At 41.7% G+C, this 21,349-nt stretch overlaps 1 protein-coding gene across 3 annotated transcripts in view; it reads right to left on the bottom strand.

Annotated features, from left to right (window-relative positions):
* The window catches only part of PBX1 (PBX homeobox 1), a 284,661-nt gene that overhangs the window by 28,074 nt on the left and 235,238 nt on the right, over positions 1–21,349 (bottom strand). The window contains exons 6-9 of one of the 3 annotated variants that reach the window (XM_057528710.1): positions 16,259–16,394; positions 10,770–10,929; positions 3,439–3,551; positions 2,006–2,095 (exon numbers count right to left, since the gene is read on the bottom strand). In XM_057528710.1, the coding sequence (XP_057384693.1) occupies positions 2,006–2,095; positions 3,439–3,551; positions 10,770–10,929; positions 16,259–16,394 (499 nt within the window). The remainder of the gene's footprint in view (positions 1–2,005; positions 2,096–3,438; positions 3,552–10,769; positions 10,930–16,258; positions 16,395–21,349) is intronic. The other 2 variants (XM_007191072.2, XM_057528729.1) reach the window with 2 other exon arrangements.

The raw sequence follows: 21,349 nt of genomic DNA, 5'->3' as shown, positions 1-21,349 counted from the left end.
CCAACGTTGACCCCCCAGAGTCTGAGTGCCACTCTCTTCTGTGCTACCCAATTAGGAAAGAAAGATGCCAAATAGCAGAACTGTCAGCCCCACTTCCTGCCCAGTCATGTAGACTTTCCGCAGTTCTCTTTCTGAGTGTGTCCATAGTCTCCTCCCCACACTCTTATACTTTCCTCATGTTCCTCTCTTCCACTTGCATACAGAGCAAAACTTCTTCTGGAAACACCGATCTTCTAGCTCAAAAAGATCCAGGCAATGGATAAATAAATGCCTATGTGCTTGAACCTCCCCATACAAACACAGAACAACTTAATTCATTTGGAATCCATTTTTGAGAACATAATTCTCCACCATGGTATCTTGGATTCTTTCTAAGCAGGCGTCTGACAAGTCAGCCATGAATACAGGTATAATAATTAGTATAAGCACAAGAAGGGAAAACTCCCTCTGCTCTGGAAACCCTTTCTAAAAAAGGGACACAGGTGCCCAGAGTATGTTTAACAGGGTCAGCTCTAACCTCCCTCCTTCCCTCCCAGAGAGGAACTTGATAAATATTATATAAGCTCAGAGGAGATTCCGCCTAAGGAAGGTAGAAAATAAAGAATTCCTAATTGGAAGGGGCCTTAAAAGTCACCAAGACAGTCATCACCTGGTACTTAACTCCCTTCTATAACATCCTGACCAAGTAGTTAGCCAAACAATGTCTGAACGCGCCAATGATGGGGAATTCTTGGCTTCCAGAGGCAACAGATCCCTTCTTTGGACAACTCTGACTGTATCTTACAAAGGCCCTTGAGATGTTGAAGTGAAATCTGTTTCCCTGAATCTTCTACACAGTGATCTATCTTACCTCCCTTTAGATCATTCACGATGAATCCAATCTCTCTCATTGATGACAGCGTGTCTTAAACTATTACTTACCACCCAAACCTTCTCTTTAGTGGGCTAAGAATTCCTAATTTTTTCAACTGTTCCTCATCTGATGAAACAGCTGGTATCCTCTTGCTTCCTTCCAGGCTGGCCATTGTCATATATGATTTCACCAATGCAGAGTTAAAAAGCTATCACCTTTTTCATTGCAGATACCGTACCTCAATTAGTATAGGCTAGAATTACATCAACACACTATGCCCACCTTTCCTTCCCTCCATCCCCAATTTATTTTAATCCTAACAACAAAAAATCCTCACCATCATCCAATCATAGTTTTCTTAGACAGTTCTGAGCCAATAGTTCTACTGGAGCATCTTATGACCTCTAAAAGCCCAGGAAATCACCTCTGATCTAAAGAACAGCCTCCTTTTCCAGGCTGCCCTCTTGTCCCAGCTTGCTGTCATCGCTGCTGAGATAGCGGACGATTGATCTGAGAAATCAAGTTGGATTGCTGTCCCAAATCTACACTCGATTCTCCTTGTGTCTGTCTGATCGATTTCACTCTGTGCGACATAGCTTGTCGCTATGAATTTTCATGCTAGTCAGGAGCCGCCAGCGCACCCAAGAACAAGTAGAAGATGGTCTGCACCCCTCCCCATCCCTTCAGCATACCCAGCCTCTGTGTTAATTTTTTTTAATCGTCCTTAGATGGGAGAAAGGTGTTTTTTTTTTTTAAGACCACAGACCTGGATGCAATGGATTTCGGCTACTGGTTTTTCTCCCCAGGTTCCCAGGCCCCCGCTTGTGGGGACGTTTCCTACCACTGTTGTACTAGGTGTCACCTGTTTAGCAGCCCCTCTCAGCTGAACGCATGTGGCCGCAGGTGCCATGCAAACACTGATTGCGTGTGACAGCCCTAGACGCCAGCTGCCTGCATGAAGCCTGCCCAATCGCCACTTTTTTTGAGGGTAGAATGCTGCCGATGGCATGACCGATACAGAAACAAGAAACTAGGTGACCGTAAAGCTAAGAAGTCCTACTAAGTGGCATTCTGAGCCCTATGGCTTTGAACTAATTGACAGTGATAGAATAAAAACAAAGGGTGGGGAGGGGGGGAGCCTTGTTTTCTTACACTGATGCCCTGCGGACTGTACATCTGACTGGCTGCGAGTCCGTCACTGTATCCTCCTGTCTGGCTGATAACATGGCGAAGGGTATCCACCTAAACAGATGAACAACAACAGAGAGGAAATTAGTCAGGGAGATGCAGGGACAGGGAGGCACATCATCAGCACACAGGCTACCACTTGGGCTCGCCAAATTAATGCGATCACTGGAGACATTCTTCCTGGGAAAGGAACCATTAGGAGGAGGTTGGGCCTCCTCTCTATGCCGAATCCACTATCCTTTCTGATTTCAGTAAGCAAGACAGAAAAATGGTCAAAGAAAGCTGGGATTCCCAACACTGAAACTAATTCAACAATGCTGCATGAGAAGGCAGGGACTGGGTGATAGAGGGGCTGAGAGTGGGGAGAGTGAAGGGATTTTTTCCCTGCCCTCCAGATCATCCTATCTAACTTCTTTGCTGGGGATCCTACAAAAGTCAAGGTTCTGTGTAGAGGGGCTTGGCCAGCCCCCTCACAGAGAGAGCGGTGTGCGACTAATGTTGTCTTTCTGAGGACTTAAATGATGGCCAGCTGTTTAGTCGTTTGACCAAAGTCTGACCATATCTCCTCAAACTTGTTTCCAGGCAATGTTTCCTGTGCAGGGGGCTGAATCACCGGCCAGTAGGTCTCTTCCAGGCATGTAATGCTTCCTGCTCCTCTTGCAGGGTGGGAGCCTGGATGGGCTTGGCTCAGAACTTCCCTAGCGATTCTGACCCAGAGCACAGGACTTCACCCTGTCACATCAGGCTGTGTGCTGACACAGGAGGATGGCTTCTGAGCCGTCCTGAAGGCGAGCTGCCGACTAGGGAGCGCTGAGGGTTTACACCACACGCTTGATTTGTGTGTCCCAGCATGGACTTAGACTCATCACCAGAAACCCAAGTCCCTTGACCTCAAGGATGACTAAGAAGATGAGTTTAGTCAAGCTGGCTGGGTGTTTTTCAAAGTTGAAATGAAAATGTGAGATACTAAGGTACGTGCCTACTCATTCATGACCTCTATATCGGGCAAATGTTGAGTGTGGAAAAGCAACAAACAAGAGAGGGACCTGAAAAGTGAACTGATGGACTCAACTCCTCCTCCCTTTCCCTTTCATGAGCAAAGAATACACTGGGTCCACTTGCCCGACAGGCCTTAGTCACCTCACCCTGTGCTTGCCGCTCTCCTGGCTTCCTAGTGTGACTGACAAGCCAGAGCCAAACGCATTCACAAAGTGTGGACGAGATTCCCCACGACAATGGTTGTCTTTGATTCGGTTTGGTTGTTGGTAAGGTTTTGTTTCTACATCTCTCTCTGTCTGTCCGTCTCTCTCTCTGGACAGAAGCAGGAGGTGCCAATCCGACTGAGGGCTCTTGGGCGCTAAAGCATTCACCTGGCGGCACATTGGCTGGGTCCCTACCTGTGATTGCACGTTGGCTCCAACCTGGGCCCCTTGGTAAGAATCCCCATTGAGTGACTGCACGCTCATGAACAAATCTCCAGAGTTTGACATGTTAAAAGAACTGGAAGAACCTGGAAAGGAAAGAGTGAGGCACCTGAATCACAGAAAGGAAAAGGCTTAACCCCCGCAACTAACAGCCAAGAGGAAGAATGACATGCAAAGCAACCCCCCCAAATAAAAACTAAAATCAAAACAACATCAACAGAGTCTGGTTAGTAGCATGAAGAACAGAGCAAGCAATAAAGGGTGCATATCATTCATGTTATGCGAAGCCCACATCTCACTGCAAGTTGCCCATAGGACTGCTTCCCCTTAGCAGCTTCAAGCTGAGAAAGGAAACATGTATTCTTCTCAACTTGCTCTGTTTGAATTGGAGACAGACTCCAGACCCAAGGTCTCTCTTTCATGCCTCTAAAATTCTAGGATCGGCTGGGGGGCTGCGGGCTGGAGACTATAGGCTGGTCAATGGTACTTCTGCCACCACGATGGAGCACGTGAGCTATCTGCTGGATTCTAAATAAACTAATGCTACACCCGTCTACTCTCACATGGGGAGCAGCACCTGGGAGGGGAGGGCATGAAGGCAACGCTGCACAGTAGGGCTGGCCCTGTGATATGAGTCACCAACATTCCTGATTTCTAGAAAGAAGGTGATGTTCCCTGCCGGGTGGCAAACAGTCCAAGAGAACCATGAGGACTGCAAAAACAAGTGAGAATAATATGCTCTTCTCTGCCACCTGCCGTTTTGGAGGAAGATGAGACAGAAAATGGACCAGGAATTCTCAAGCATGCATGAAATATGAAATGATAGTAGTAATAATAATAATAATAAAGTGAGTCTCCAGAAGAGCAGTTAACTATCTGCTTTCTCCTCCTAGAGTTGAAGCTTTCTCCCAGACTTAGCCTGTAGGCACCACCCAGGTTCCACTGGTTCCACTGTGGTAAACCTAGTTCCCCCTCAACCTAAACACAAGGCCGTGGAAAAGCTTAATATTATTCTGAAGCCATCGTGCAGCTCAGCGCATTAGGAAAGAAAGCTCAACGTGCAAGGTTTGGTTAAAACATGACGTTAGCCTGGAAAAGGAGAGACCTCAGGGACCCAGGTCAGTTCCACTCTACTGTTTCCATCCCTATATTGCTCAAATTGCACTCCTGCCTTTGAATTCTGAGACAGCCATCATCCGTGTGGAATCACCCAACAATGATTCATACCCCAGCTCTGACTCTCTTTTATCCCAAAATAGGGATTTGTGCCATCCTAGAGAGCTGTCTCGCCTCACATGAAGAGCTGCAGCTAAGCTGAACAGAAGGTTTTTTTGTTCCATGGCAGGACCACTTAACTAGCAACGACTTCTAAACTCTGCCACTCTCCTCAACTATTAATGGTATCCTCATTCTTCAAAGGCAAGAGCCATTTAGAGGAACCAAATGATTTACTGGAGGACAATTTACTTGGGGCCAACCTCAAGTTAAGGAACATCTCCATTCTGCTTTGTTCTTTGGGGTGTTCATCCTTATGCAAGGAACCAGCTGAGTATTTTGCTACATAGACGGATCCTCTACTCTTAACTCCCTTCTCATGGGAAAAAGGGATTGCTTTCTTTGGGGGGGGTGGGGGACAACTCAAGCACCATCCAAAGAACTATGACATCCTGATAACTCTGAAACATGTCCTATGTATGTCATCTGGCACACATTTCTCGGTTTAGCTTATCTGAAAGGAATTAGAAAAGTTGGATCTTATGCAAAATAGGTACAAGATTTGACCAGGTGTGGCTTACACCCAGTCAGTGGGCAGAGGCTTTGGCCTGGACCTTCCTTCCATTAATGTGGTGCAAATCTTTCAAACAGTCCCCCCCAACACGTGGGTGAAGCAGTGCGTAGCACAGATCACATTCGTATGTTAAGATATGTAAGACCCAGGCATCTGTGTCCTAGTTACATCCCTCTCAAATCTTTCTTTCAACCACAGCAATATAACCTAAATATTAAAAGCCACTTTATAATAAGTATCACAACACATGCTCACAGGTAGATGTTATCAGAACCAAGAACCGGCAGCTCTAAGAACCCAAATTATAATTGTTTATAGGATATCAGAATTTTTTTTTCCACCGAGAGTATTCAGTTTGAAGCCCAGGTATCTTATTTCTCCCCCAACCAAATACCATGTAATAAACATACACTCTACATGCTTGGTTGACGGTTTATTGGAAATTAGCACACAGACTGAGAAATGGGAGAAACTTCCAAAGGGCTACACTGATGCCAAGGAACATGGCACCCACGGAATCATGAAGGCACGGAATGGGCCATTTACAAGATACACACTGCAATTGACACAGATGATTTAAAAAATATACGTGCATAGATAAATTGTAAATATGTCTGCCTGCCTAATGTACATAGAGATAACTATGCACATATCAATGTACTTCACGTACAAATGCGTTTGAATCAGAGCAGTAATTGCAGAAGGAGTCCCTGTGCTTTTGGCCATGCCGTTTCAGCATTTCATTGTCTCTGTACACCCACGTACAACACAGCCATGGCTTCTGCTTCTCTGATAAGTAACTAGAGGCAGTGATTTCACTGAGGAAAGAGACCAGGTGTCATGAATATTGCAACAAGGCAGACACAAGTCCACACAAACATCTAAGTAATGAGGGGAAGACTCATTCTTCATCTGGCACTGGAAGTTGTTAAGAACTTATCCTGGATTGGATAAACTCCTGGGAAGGATGTGATTCATAGACAAATAGCATGTGGGCTCTCTCGGAGGTGTTGTGGAATTCTCAAAGAACTAAAACAGAATTACCTGGCTTGCTGAGAAGGTCAGTCTGGAACCTTACCTGCAGGTGGCTATAAAGTGATGGCAATGACTAGAAGCACATTTTAAGACGTGCTTGAAGGTTAAAAGGTTCTGAATTTGGCTTGGGAAGGGAGGCAAGTAGCTCGTTTAAGCCGTAAACCAGACAGCTGGGGCATGTACAAAGCTAAACTTGCACTCAACTAGACAGAGAAGTGATAGATCACCTACAGATTCTGATGCATTTGCTCATACAAACACGATGTGGAGACGTGTTAACAGCCATCTTCATAAAAGACAATTTCCTGAACACTCTGTTTCTACTCTAAAGAGTCTCCAAGAGAATTACATTTGTTCAGGGGGAAAAAAAAAAAAAACCCAAACCCAGTTAACTTCAAAATACAAAAAATAGAATACTAATGATAATATCTCAGTCTAGAGCAGGGTTTCTTGACCTTGGCACTATTCACATTTTGGGCCAGATAATTCTTTGTTGTGGAGGAATATCTTACGTATTGCAGGACGGTCAAACACATCCCTGGTCTCCATCTAACAGATGCCAGGAACATCCATCCCCCTACAACTGTGACAGCCAAAAATGGCAACTTTACTGAAATTGAGAACCAATGACCTAGAACAAGAATGAATTTACTTTTTCTTCCTAAGGAACTTGAGGTGTTTTAAAATTATTAGCTCATAACTCACAGCATTTTTAGGAAGCAGATGGATGGCAAGTATCGCCTTAATTTCTGCAATCTAGAAATCAAGGCTTCACACAGATTAGGTGGCCAGACTGATCGTACTGGACTCTATTGGCCTCCTATACCATTTGGAGGCTCAAAGATAGAGTCTCTTTGCTGGATGTAAGCTTAATTGTATCATGCTCACTTCTCTGTTTTTCATGATTTTTCCCTCCAAATTAAAATAAAACCACTGTTACTTTCTACTCAGGGCAAAGTACAAGAGGGAAAGGTTATCTGGTTCAATGGGAAACCAGATAACCTTCAGTAGGTGTGCATGTCCAGGTTCTAGAGTTCCAATTCCAGGAGGCCGTGTTTTCATTTTCCACAAGGGAAGAAACATAGGAAGAAAGAACACAGCAGAAAACATCAATGGGATAAATTCTTTCACTGGTTTTAAAAAACAAAACCATGAGGCTTTACTAGCAGTGTCAGTCAACTTCTCTGGATGTGTTACCTCCTCTCTAACCATGTGTACTATACATAAACTTCTCTTAGGAAGCCAGTGTCCAGGGTCTTAATATGATAACCTTCCACCAACCCAGAAGAACACCAAACTTCCTATGAGGGGCATAATAAGAATATGTTAAAGGGCTTGCTGCTAACTAATGTCATGGCTCAATCTACTGTTGTCCTTGACACACACAAACACATAAAACTAAGCAAGAGAATTCAAATCTGTGGGTTCTGAGCCTCAGAAAAACGGGGATTGCTTAGCTAATCACAGGTCCTGCTAAGATATCAATGCTGATGCTATGCCCCAGAAAATATCTGTAACCCATAAGCCAATTTCTTTCTTCTTGGATATTAAAATGTTCTCCAACCTTCCAAAATAGATAATCCAACCTTCCTAAAAGGGCCTTATTTTTCTGAGATATTAACTCTTGCTTTCATAATCTCATCAAAAATAGGAAATTGAGAAGGTGTCACTTTAGGTCACTCCAAAAGAATTATGGACCCGGGGTTATTAACTATTGCTTCAGTTTGTCCCCATTTTTGTTTCTTTTTTTTCAAAACTTAATTTTCTTGTCTTCTCTCTATTCTTCCTCCTTGCTCCATCCATTTTGCCCAACTCTGCTGGTGTAAAATATGAAGCATTCCAAGTATCTCGAAATACTTGTTAATTCCTCACAGGCCCTAGCCCTATGTGATTTTTATGAATTAGGCTTAAGGAAACAGGAGGCCAGGCATATATCAACAAACAGGAATATTTAGAAGAGGCCTAAATAAAGATACTGAAGTACTGCTCTCCACACAAAAGCCTCTAGAAGGAATAAGATTTACTTGCAAAATATCTTCCTTGCAGTAGAAATGAGTATTTATATTTAGTAAAGCTTCTGGAAAAAACTCATGCTTCAGTACTGAGGATATAAAAAGTTCCCAGGTTCCAGAACTCTAAACTCAACTAAAATATATTTTCACTTCCTAACCTCTTATTTAAAACTTGCTATTTCAATTATTATTTACTCTTAGGAATTATCAAAGAGCTGGTATACAACATTATATAAACACCCTATGTGAAAAGCTGAAACATTTTAAAGTTCTCCCTTTATCTGTGTAGCGATTTGGGTTGTGTTAAGAGCAAAGAAAAGACAGAAAAACCCATTTATAACTTTTCCTGTTAAACCGTTTATCTTTTAAAATTCCATGCTATTGCACATATACAATAGTATTTTCTTTTGTCTCTATTTTAGAAAAAGCACTACAAAGGGGTTCCTCTGCATATTATTTCCAACAACTTATGCACCACTGGAAAGCTTAGCTCAAATTTCCATAATAATTTACTCTGTGCTCAGAATAGTCACATGAAGTTTAAGCCACCAGAAAAATTCCTTAGAAAACGGTAATCATATACTGATATTCCAAGAGAGCCAAAATAATTCTTAAACACAGACGAGGGGGTTAAAATGCTCACTTTTCTCTTTTCAAGTGCTTTAGGAAAGAATAAAAAGTTAGGGATTTAGTAACGAAGGGAGTCCACGGGGCCCTTCTAAAGACTGTTCATAAATCATGCTAAGCCATCTGCGATGCAGATATATCAGGGACAGGAAAAAGTCATTTTGATATCTGTTTTGCATTATGATAACCTTTGCAAGAGTATCGAATGTGTTTTTGCTAATGTTGACAGAATTGTACTTCTTCCAAAGAGACAAGTGAAAATGTCTGCATAGCAGTACAATTCAACTAGTGTTGCTGGGTCTGAAATGCTTAATAATTGACCAGATGGGGAAGAAGGAAACTCTCTGGTTATTGAACCTGTTAGCCTTGATCCTTTGTCAATCACACCATGATGAGAAGAGAAGGAAACACAAACACACACACACACACACACACAAAAAACCTCAAAAAGCAAATATGCTCTCCATGGTTACCTAATCTGGAGTGCTGGGAAAAATGAAACTGGATTGAATTCTACATTGTCTTACCATATCCATGTTTACAAAGCCCAGGCCACTCTTCATGCATGATTCCATTTAAACAAAAGAAAGCTGTGATGGTACAGCCCAGTGACTTGGAGAACTTTATGATAACAAATTAGAAGCATCTAGAAGCTCACAGAAGACATTAGTGTGTGGAGCCTTACATGTCTCCAACAACAATCTACCACAGGGTAGAAAGAGGACTTATTTTAGTGGGCAAACAAGCGGGGAGGTCAAAGACACCACATACCCCCAAATGTTAGAAATTAGATTTAAAAGTCATACTATGATCTAACATATTTAATTTGTGACCCTTTAAAGTTGGGGCATCAATTTTCTTAGACATGTACCCCACAGCCAAAATCAATGCATCTGGTTCATTATGGGAAGAAATATCTTAATCTAGCTTATTTAATAAAGGCTTATTGAATAAATAAATTCTTATTTAATAAGAAATATTTCTGGTTTTCCCTTTAAAAAAAAAAGCACCAACGTGCACGCCTTCCATAGCATACAAACACCAAGGTTATATTTTTTATGTGTTACTGATTATTTTTTTCACATGTGGAAATTAAGAACTGATGGTACAAGGCACACCCCTAAAATATATTATGTTAGGCTAACTCTGAAATTAGTGATACAATGCACATTTACTAAAATAAAACCAGGAGCACAGCACATGACTGATACTGTAACAGGAAAACTGGAATCTGAATCACTTGAATTAATGACTGGCAATTTTCTTTGTAGTTTACATAAAGAAAACCAATACAATAAAACAGTAAAGAACGACAACTATAAACAATGGATAGCAATCACCATAGTTGGCTTTGCAGACCAGAACATTTTAATAAGATATTTAAAGAAGAGTGAATATTCCTTCAAAGAATGCATGCTAGTAGATGACCCAGACATCATGTAATAGGAACAGCAAAATAGATAAGGACAACAACTTTATATGAGACCGACTAAATGCCTGAACCCCAAGGGACTATCTCAAAGTACTAAGTCAAGCTTACTTATTAGAATCTCTGAAAGGAGAATTTAGAGGTCTCCTCATCAAAACCAACCAATTTACCTCTGTCCAACTTAAAGAGACACATTAGTGCAAACCCTCAGACAAGTCCATCTTATAAACAGCAAAACACATTGCTTTTTGGAAATGAAAAGAAAAACCCAAAGTTGCATCAACAGTAAAAAAGACAATCAAATACATAAATCAACCCATCCATAGCCTAAAGAATTAAAAGAAAACCCCAGTGTAGGAAAAGCACATATAAAAATGGAGAACATTTCCCCCAATTCAAAGAAAAAACTAACCAGCTGAATTGGGAGTTGACGGTGAGTTAGCTTGGCTTCCATGGGCTGACACATTGGTAGCAGTGACAGCTGTTTTGGCAGCATAAATATTGGCTTCCTCTTGAAATTTACCTATGTTCTTCTTGTACCGGATTCGTTTATTTCCAAACCAGTTTGATACCTAGAGCGGTTTAAAAGAAGACGAGAAAGTTACCAGTTCATCCTGCACAAACATCACAGAAGAAAAGGAAGAACTTATGAGAGGGTTGAAGAGGTAGGCTAATTGGTCTCATCCTAGCTCTGATTTTGCAACATCTATTAAAAGATCTGAAGGAAGGGCTTGGAGAGGAGCAACTATATAAAATGAGATTGTCTTGCTTAATAAAACACAATCTAGCAAAACCACTGTGACAAAAATTTTTCTAGGGAGGAGATGCTCATTTCACTAGGATCCTTTTAGTTCAGGGCAAGCATTTTAAATCTGCTTACCTCTTAAGTATAGGACACTAAAATAAACCTAGCATTTCAGGAGAAATGCCTGTTACTTACCAATGCTAAAGCTGACTTTGGGCAATCAAAATACACAGACCTTTAAATAGCCAAATAAATCTATATCAACATAGGGATGCTTTCATGGATGGATTAATTTCACATTTTTATTAGTTAAATAACTTTAATATGGACTAGATTCTTAGCTGCATTGTACTACTGACCTTAGGATCAATATAATTCAATCCAATAAATTTCACTAAGTATTTTGTGCAAAGCTTGGTGTTATCTACATGAGGAAAAACTGAAGCCTAGCACTGATTATTACTTTGAATTCCAGGCTTTAAATGTTAACACCAATACACAAAATAAACGTAATTTACTTTCATTTGTTAATTTATTTCCTTCATGTGGCTCACAGCGGCTGTCCTGGCTTGATTCTATGCCCGTTCTCTTTATACCAAGACCTCTGCCAGACACAAGTGGAGACACAGTGAAATTCAAGTTTTACTCCCATAATCCTGCCTTAGGAAGGAGAGTTTTATACCCCATATTTCAGATGTGATTTCAAACTAAAATATTGTGGTTTTATACAATTACAAAACAAACCATGAATTTGGTGAGAGAAGGAGAAGTTGGTAACACATGTACCACAGCTTACATGTAATTTAATTTACCCCAACAATGGCAGATAAAGAAACTTCTTGCAAAACTACACTTATTTGTAAAGTGCATTAGCTAAATTTAAAAATCTTATAAGGCTATCCCTCATAGACCTATATAGCTCATACTGAAGCAGAAATGCCAAGCCTCTGTTATAAAAATCAAAACATAGCATTGAAATATTAGTAAACAAGAGAGAAAAAAATTCAAGAGAAAATGCTTTATTTATTGTAAATGCTGGTGCCTACAGAAAGAGAGTTAAACTGGAAGAGGAAGGGCATTTCTGGGTCCATTTAGGGACCACTGCCTATCTAATTTCACTCCCAAACTCATGCTTTTCTTTTTTTAGAAGGTTAGTAGCTTTGTTTATTTATTTATTTATTATTTTTGGCTGTGTTGGGTCTTTGTTTCTGTGCGAGGGCTTTCTCTAGTTGCGGCAAGCAGAGGCCACTCCTCATCGCGGTGCGCGGGCCTCTCACTATCGCGGCCTCTCTTGTTGCGGAGCACAGGCTCCAGACGCGCAGGCTCAGCAGCTGTGGCTCACGGGCCCAGCCGCCCGCGGCATGTGGGATCCTCCCAGACCAGGGCTCATGCTTTTCTTGATGTAACTTTCAGTATTCATAGGAATCAATCATCATTGTGGTTGGTTTTTGACTTCTAAGTGGAACAGAGAGAGAGGAAAGGAGGCAGGGAGATTTTTTCTGAGGTAGCTGGATGAGCTGGAAGAAAGGGGGAAAGATGAAGGAAGTTTGGAATGACTTTTGAGGAGGAAAGAAAATGCCTGTGGTCTAATTAAATTGGCTACGTGAGACAAGGTGAGAAGGAAGAGGGTGGAGAAGGGACCGGTCCTGGGATGATTCCTTTCTACAGGAGAATAGATGCTCATGCAGGGAAGATGCGGGTTCAGTTCAGGCATTTCCTGCATCGTCCACTAGGGGGATGTCATATGCCCTGAACAATGTATAGAATCGGTATTTTCATTAATTAACTCACTGTTCAACAATCATTGACAAGGTCTACTATGTGCTAGGCACTAGGGATACAGAGATGACTGATTTACTCCGAGACAGATAATGCAGAAGGAATCACTGATTCTCTGGGGAAAGCTTGATTCACATTTTGAACATGTTAAGTTTGAAGAGCCCGTGGGCAGAGCCATGGTGAAGTCCAGTGGGAAGTAAGATATATGCGTTTGGCGTTCCAGGAGAGAAGTCTCATGGGGATATTCAAAGAGCAGTATATTTGCAGCTGTGAGCACAGAGGGGACCACTCCGATTAACTGTGTAGAACAGTGCTTTTCAAAGTCAAGTGTGCATGGAGGGCTTATGAAGACAGATCCCTAGCCTCCTCTCCTTTCCACCAGAGATTCTGATTCAGGACTGGGGTGAGACCCAAGAAATTTTTTTAAGTTGAAGTATAGTTGATTTACAACATCGTGTTAGGTTTAGGTGTACAGCACAGTTATTCAGTTATATATATATATATATATATATATACATAAATATATACGTATATTCTTTTTCAGATTTTTTTTCTCTTATAGGTTATTACAAAATATTGAGTATAGTTCCCTGTGCTATACAGTAAGACCCAAGAGGTTACATTTCTAACAAGCTCCCAGCTGATGCTGCCTTCTGTAGATCACACTCCAAGCAGCACTAGAATAGAGGAAGGGCTGTTCTGGGATCAAAGGAGAGGATGGTCAATAGATGGGTTTCTGTGTATGAGCATATTTTTGTTTGGGAATCACAGGAGGACTCACTAGTAAGTGGATTTTAAAAGAATATGTGTCTTAAAAAATAATTAAGGACCATAGGCTAGGACATGATGAGATGGGGGCTAATGAAAGAACAATACTTTTAGGATAGGTAGAGATGGCAGATCCTCTAAGAAGACTGACCAGGAGTGGCCCAAGAGGAAGGAGGAAACTCCAGAGAGAACAATGTTAAGGAAGCCAAAGTAGGAGAATTTCAAGATGGAGGGCTGATTATTAACAACAACAACAACAACAAAAAACCCAAAACAGGGCTTCCCTGGTGGCGCAGTGGTTAAGAATCCGCTTGCCAATGCAGGGGACAAGGGTTCGAACCCTCGTCCAGGACGATCCCACATGCTGCGGAGCAACTAAGCCCATGTGCCACAACTACTGAGCCTGCGCTCTAGAGCCCGCGAGCCACAACTACTGAAGCCCATGTGCCTAGAGCCCGTGCTCCGCAACAAGAGAAACCACCGCAATGAGAAGCCCGCGCACTGCAACAAGGAGTAGCCCCCGCTCGCCGCAACTAGAGAAAGCCCGTGCCCAGCAACAAAGACCCAACTCAGCCAAAAATAAATAAATAAATAAATTTAGTTTTTAAAAAACCCAAAGCAACAAACAAACAAACAAAAAACAAGAAAGATACAGTCAAAGGCATCTCCTAGATTTGAGAACTAGAGATAGAGGGAGATTTAATATATCATGTGGTCCAGCCAACCATGACTGGAGATGGGGCAACTAAGACCCAAATAGAAAGAGTGAGTTCCTAAAATCCCATGGTTGACTCAGCATAAACATGCTCCTAGCAAATGGCTGCTCTATGATATCATATTGTCTCCCACTGGGACTTGTTTGGCAATGGTAGAACAGTCTGGTTATTGTTGGGAGGAAGTGATGTGATGGGGAAGGAAGAATGGTATCGCCTTGGGATGGACGGGAGAAAGAGAAAAGTGATACAATATATGTAAATAATCATTTTAATGGACAAACTATTTGCACCCTGGATTTCCATAATGAAGGATGTGAAGGTTGCTGGAATAGGCCAAGATCCCATTTTTTATTCAGATACAATACAGACTAGATCCTGAAGAGTTCATTCTATTTTCAATAGGGATTTGGAATTCCAAATCCCAGAATTTGAATTCAAACAATATAGTGATTTTCAACTTTAGCAGCAGAAGATTCCATGACTGAAATTCACTGTTTGTGGGTTAGTGATATGGTTTATACCTGGAACCATTCCACAAACATGCAGCAAGTACCATAAAACATCAGTTCTCTTTTCTTGTGGACAATGGGTCTAGATTTGGACAAGAATGGTTAGAAACCTAGACAAAAATCAGGCCACCTGAATTAGACCACTGATGTTCTGCTTTCCCAGGGTTGCCAAGACTGGAAACGACCTTCCGCTGGGTCCAAGTACCTGAGGAAGGTCCAGGTTAAAAAGGAGACAATTCTTTCTGCCTTGTCTGAAAGGAGGTTTCTGAGGCTGCTGCAAAATCACACACAGAGTGCTGGGGAGAGCCTGGCAATCTCTTCATTGCAGATCCCCTGTGTGGAGTTCTTTATTTTGACTAGACCTAATTCTGCTTAGTTAAACACAGGTTGATGGGATCAGCACCTGGCAGGGAGTAGCAGAAGCCAGGATTCAGTTCAAGGAAGTACAGATGCTCAGTTTATACAAAACAGCGTCTACTTCATTTACAAAATGTTAAGTGAAGTTTTTCACTGAAGTAGGCCTCTTCTCCCCAACTTCCCCCTCACCCTTGCCCTTTTTGGAAACACTAGTACATTTGATTCTCTTGCACGTGACATAATTCTTAGGAAAGCTTTCTCTGAGAGGTTTCTTGACTATCCCTACTGGCCTCAACTAGAGAATGGTGGTGGTATTTGAGATTCAGACCGAGTAAGAAGTTTGGATGGATCCTTTGTGTAGACAAAATGTAGATACATATAAAACTTGCTGACTTTTCTACTTCATATTAATGCTGAACACTCCAGGTCCATAAAAATTTTATGTCATGTGTCTTTCCACGTCAATAGGCACCTGTTACGGTTACTGCTCTTTGGGGGAAGGGGGCACTCAGTGACATTTTGTGCAATCATTCCAATGCAAGCATAGTGACATGTTAAAATTCCTACACTCCATCAGTTACAGAGTGAGGCCATCAAGAGAGGACATTTGAGTCCCTTTCATTTAAAAGTTCCATTCACTGACTCTTAAAGTTCCTGGGTTGGGCAAAAAAATGGGCCAAGGAATTGAGTATGCTTGAGAAAATAACATGAGAAATTCAGATGGCTTTCCAAGTACATGTAGAATTCTTCACCCATTTGAAGCAACGGAGAGCTCAGAGGGAAGAACCCTATCCCTGTTTTCACACTGTACTTAGTCTTCTCCTACTTCTGCTGGTTCCTCTGAAGTTTTTCCGGGTACTGCCTTGGAAACTTTCTAATGCATATCATGTGCTGACCTTGCCATTTTAAGGCTTAAGTTGATGGAACTTATAAGGCATGAAAGTTCAGGAAAGCAAGACCTCCAAGACTCTGCCCTGTGACTCCACCACGGCCAGGCTATGGGCTGAGCCCTTTGAGGGCTTCTTACCTGGGACACTGTGATGCCACACTTCTTGGCTAACTCCTCTTTGGCTTCCTCACTGGGGTAGGGGTTGCTGAGATGGGAATAGAAATATTCATTCAGGATTTCCGTCGCTTGCTTGTTGAAATTCCGTCTCTTCCGCCTTCATAAAGAGAAAGGAAACAACAACGACAACAGAAAAAAAAAAAGTTCACACCAAATACATATAAAAAGGGAGAGGAGAGGATCTACATCTGGGAGAAGGCCCTTTTTTGAGTGAAAAGTGAACAAGAGGAGGTTTGAGCAAAGGGGCTGGATGCTGAAAGCAGTGCTGAAAGCGTTCGTTAAATACTTCATTGTGTACTGTTGGGACGCTGAGCAAAAGAACAATCACACATATTATACAAATACTTATACAGAGTGGTGAGGGGCATGAAGTTGCAAAATCCCACCATCTTGGTTTTGAACCCTGGACCAACTGAATACCAGCTGGGTGATTTGGGATGTCTCTCCAAACTTCAGCTTCTTCAAATGACAGTCCAAAGGGTCAAACTGACCTCACCGGGTGACAGGGAGAAATGAGGTCATACATAGAGAGGACTCAGCACAGTGCCTGGTACATGACAAATACTAGGACTTAGTGGGGATTCTTCCTACCAGGTTCCAGGCCTTGGGCCATACCCCTCAGAGCCATCAATTCAAATTATTCATTTTTCACAACTAGTGAGGTAGCTATGGTTATTCCCATTTACCGATGAAGAACTGAGTTCAAAGGTCGCTCAACTAGTAGGTTATAGGGCCAAAGTATCAATTCAGGTCTGCCTGACTACGAAACCCAGCCTCTTTCTTGTATACAGATTGCCTCCTGGCAATTACACAGAGACTCTGTAGCCATAAGTTAAAAATACATTGTCTGGACTTCCCTGGTGGCACAGTGGTTAAGACTCCATGTTCCCAATGCAGGGGGCCCGTGTTTGATCCCTGGTCAGGGAACTAGATCCCACATGCATGCTGTAACTAAGGAGCCCATGTGCCGCAACAAAGGAGCCCGTGAGCCACAACTAAGGAGCCCACCTGCTACAACTAAGGATACTGCCTGCCGCAACTAAGACCCATAGCAACCAAATAAATAAATAAATATATTTTTTTTAAAGTTATTTTCTCTCTGTTCTATCCCCATATAAGTGCATGCAACATTTTTAAAAGGCATGGGGAAGGGGGGCGAGAATGGATGGAAATTAACCCCCTGACTACTTGACCTCCCTTGAAAGGAGAGAAGCAGCACTTTCTAAGCAGGAACAGCTGCTAAATGGCAAAACATAAACCCGGAGAAATCTTTTTAATATATAGGTTGCTAAAATGAAGAAAACCACTTTTTGAATAAAAGCATTTTTCTTCTTAAAAAAAAGTGCTAATTGAACTAATTTAAAGTGAGAATCACTTTGTTGCCTCCTCCCAGCTAAGGCCTGAGGATAGCTGGGGTTTGCTTAGGGATGCCTGGCTCCTTGCAGATGCTGGCTGGCCCTCCTTGAGGGGCTGGGGTCTCTACCTTTAAATTAGCTCCATTAGCACTTCTGCCTTTCTAGCTTTTATCAAAAGCTTTTCCTTATGGGGAAAAAAAAATTTCCAGAACATCCCTTGTTATGCCAGGATATTGAATTTTCTGACTTAAGCCAACAGAAAGCACCGATCGCCTTGCTAGACAGGAAATTCAGCTAATATTGTATTTTCCGGGTCCCACTTGGATTAATTAACATAATAAAGTGCCTGATTTTACCGGATGAACACCATCTGTCCATAGGTATTAACCACATCTGTCCAGATTATGCCAAGCCCAAGTCACCCTCCCAAATCATGCTGAGTTTCTGGGTCACCCAGCATCAGAAATTGGGCAGATTGGATTAAAAGGCCCAACTAAAAAGGAGGCGTGTATTAAAAGCTCTTGCATGATGGGAATTTGAGGAAGGTAGCCAAGTGGCTAACCTGGTCTCCAGGCTAGTCTTTGGATAACCTCTGGCTTCCTCTTGGCCTAAAGAAAACAGTTGTTTTAGGCCTGGGGAAGTGGCCCCTGAAGGCTCCCCTAATTGGGAGTTGTTTGCATTAGCATTACAGTGTATTGCTTGGGACTCTTCCAACTGAGCTCATAGGAAGCCTCTCTGGAACGAGCTGGGGTGCAGGGATGGTGCAGACAGCTGTTCCCGGCGCTCTCCTCCCGGTGGTGACGTGCAATCTTCCTTTAGGTAGTCTCATCTACTCGGATGGATGCACTTATCACCTTGTGCAGTGGCTGTCTCAGTCTAGGGCCTTTGAAGCCCCAGAATTAGGATTCTGCAGAATCTCAAGAAACCCGGTAAAAATACTATAATTCTGACAATAAGTTTATTTGAACTAAGACACCTGGTTTCTTTGCTTTGGCTGGAAGTGTTTTCAGCTCGGTGAGTTAACGTTTGTTATTTCAAGCCAACCAAAAGCTTTGATCATCAGTTATCCAGGTAAACTTAAGAAATGTGGAAGTTGATTAAATTTTAGGGATGGAACCTTTCAAATCACAGTGACTCAAGAGTGAGGAGTGTAGGCACCGTGTACATAGGTTGCTAACCACCTAGTGTGTTATCTCTGACCACATGCCTCTCCTAAGAGCCAACGCCCCATTTACTACTGCATACCCCAGACACTTCCAACAAACTCTGTGCTTCTAAGACTAATATCACATTTCACCCAAACCAGCTCCATTTTCTTTTTTTTTCCTGTATTATATAATGACATCACCATAGATACAGAGTTCATTGTATTTGCTAATTTGTTTGTCCATTCATTTGTTCGTTTATTCCTTCAAATATTTGAGTACCTAGCATGCGCCAGAATCTGGGAGTGATTCTCAATTCCTCTCGCTCTCTTACTGGATAAACACTACCTGTCCATAGGTATTAACCACATCTGTCCAGATTATGCCAAGCCTAAGTCACTTTCCCAAATCATGCTGAGTTTCTGTGTCACCCAGCATCAGAAATTGGGCAGATTGGATTAAAAAGCCCCACTAAAAAGGAGGCGTGTATTAAAAGCTCTTGCCTAATGGGAATTTGAGGAAGGTAGGCCCCAGAGCAAGTCTTAACCAGTTCTATTTTTCAAATCTATCCCTTTTGTTCCATCCTTAGTGTCATTGCTATTTTTGAACTGGGTTTAGAGGAGTCACAGTCTGTCACAGAATGGGCTTAGCAGTGCTGTCCAACAGCACTTTCTGCAATGAGGAAAATAAATGTTCTCTGTTCTCCAATATAGTAGCCATTAGCTGCATGTGGCTATCGAGTGGCTGAAATATGGCTCATATAACTGGAGTGCTAAAGTTTTAAATTTTATTTACTTTTATTTTAATTAATTTAAATTTAAAATCAAGAAGCCACAGACTAGACAGTGCAACTCCATACGGATGCTTTCCCTAAATCATGGCCAAGCAACCCTCCTGGAAGGAGAGCAGGGACTTACAGCCCTGGTGCACACCATCAAAAGCACGAAATGGCTTCAGAACCTCCTGCTGTAGTCTATTCCATCACATACCAATGTTTATCTTAAAATAAGAATATTTTCCTCCAAATATTTGAGTAAAATGGGGAAGGTTTTTTCATACTTATGTTGCATTTCCCCAGTTTGAGAAGCACACACCTCAACAGTGGTCTCCTACCGTTTCTTTGAATTCAGCTCATCTTCAAGAAAATCACTAGAGGAATTCCTCCAAACCATGGATCTGATCATGAAAATAATAATAATAATAATAATAAATAATATATAATATACTGAACCTTACTATATTATAGCTGAATTATGGTGTGAATACTATGTTCCAGACACTATACTTTTTAAATATATTATCTTAGTTATTCCTGTATAGGATTATCCCCATTTTAGAAACACAAAAACTGAGTCTTAGGGAGGATAAGCCACTTACCCTGGGTCACAAGGGTAGTCAGGGTTGTAGCAAGAATCTGAATCCAAGAAGTGCAACTTGAGAACTTACACTATAAATTACTATATTCCCTCCTTAAACAGCTCAGAGAGTTTCTGCTGCTTCATAGGACCAATTTGAAATCTTTGCTGGTACAGTTAAGGTCTTTCAGTGGATCTAGCCCCTCCCTAGTGTCTCATTTCCCTCCAGTCCTACACATGCTCTACATAATTTCATCCAGCTACATCACATGCTTCTCCATTCCCCAAAGGCACTCACGGCGTTCATGTTCCCGTGCCTTTTCATACCACCCTGTGTATTTCTCTCCCGCAGCATTTGCCACAAGTTTACATGTGTCTTCCCGACTAAATAGCAAATCCTCAAGGGGAGGAGCCATGTTTCACACGTATTTGAAACCCTGCTGCCTGACACATAGTATGCATTCCAGTAAGTAATGCCTGTTGAAGTTGAATTATGTTGTTTACTTTGCTTCTGTGATTCTTTCTATTTGTTAAACATCATACTCTGAGATTCAGCAGTGTCTGCCTCTCCCTGATTTTCGATTCTCTCTCCCCTTTGGGTAAACTTGGCAGATGTACTTCCTGTGATCATGTGCAGTTTTATGCTGTTATAAGAGCACCTGTCCCAGGAGGTTATGAGCTCTTGAAGGTGGGACCCACATCTACATGCAGTTTTTCATCTTTGTTATTCCAGTGGCTAATATAGCATTTGACAGAGAGTAAAAACTCAGAGAAGTAAATAAATCTAAATACAGTGCCAGTTTGGCCAGACCTTATTGGATGTCATTTCCTCTTTCTTACCGTCCTCTTTGCTAATCATTTTAGGTAACTCCATCTACCAGGGTGAAGTGCAGAGGTGTACTTCCAACCATGTGTTTAGGTTCTTATTGTTTTCTCTAGCAAGATGTTATTTTAAAAAAACAAGATAAAATTACTGTATTGCTAGAAAACCATTAAAAGGGTTTACAAGTTCTCTCTCTCAAAGACTTATTGTAGGCCTGACAATAAGCTTACCAAGTTTTACAGCACAATGCTTGACATAAAGCTGAAATAATAAATGTTGAGTGAATGAATGGAATGAGTGGAATTTTTAAGTTAAACTTTTCTGGCACTATAAGGAAGACAAAAAGGATATGACTTGAGTGGACAAAACCTGGC

This window comes from Balaenoptera acutorostrata, chromosome 1, assembly GCF_949987535.1.
Source record: "Balaenoptera acutorostrata chromosome 1, mBalAcu1.1, whole genome shotgun sequence".
Classification (NCBI taxonomy): Eukaryota; Metazoa; Chordata; class Mammalia; order Artiodactyla; family Balaenopteridae; genus Balaenoptera; species Balaenoptera acutorostrata.
This window is presented reverse-complemented; position numbering and strand designations above follow the sequence as displayed.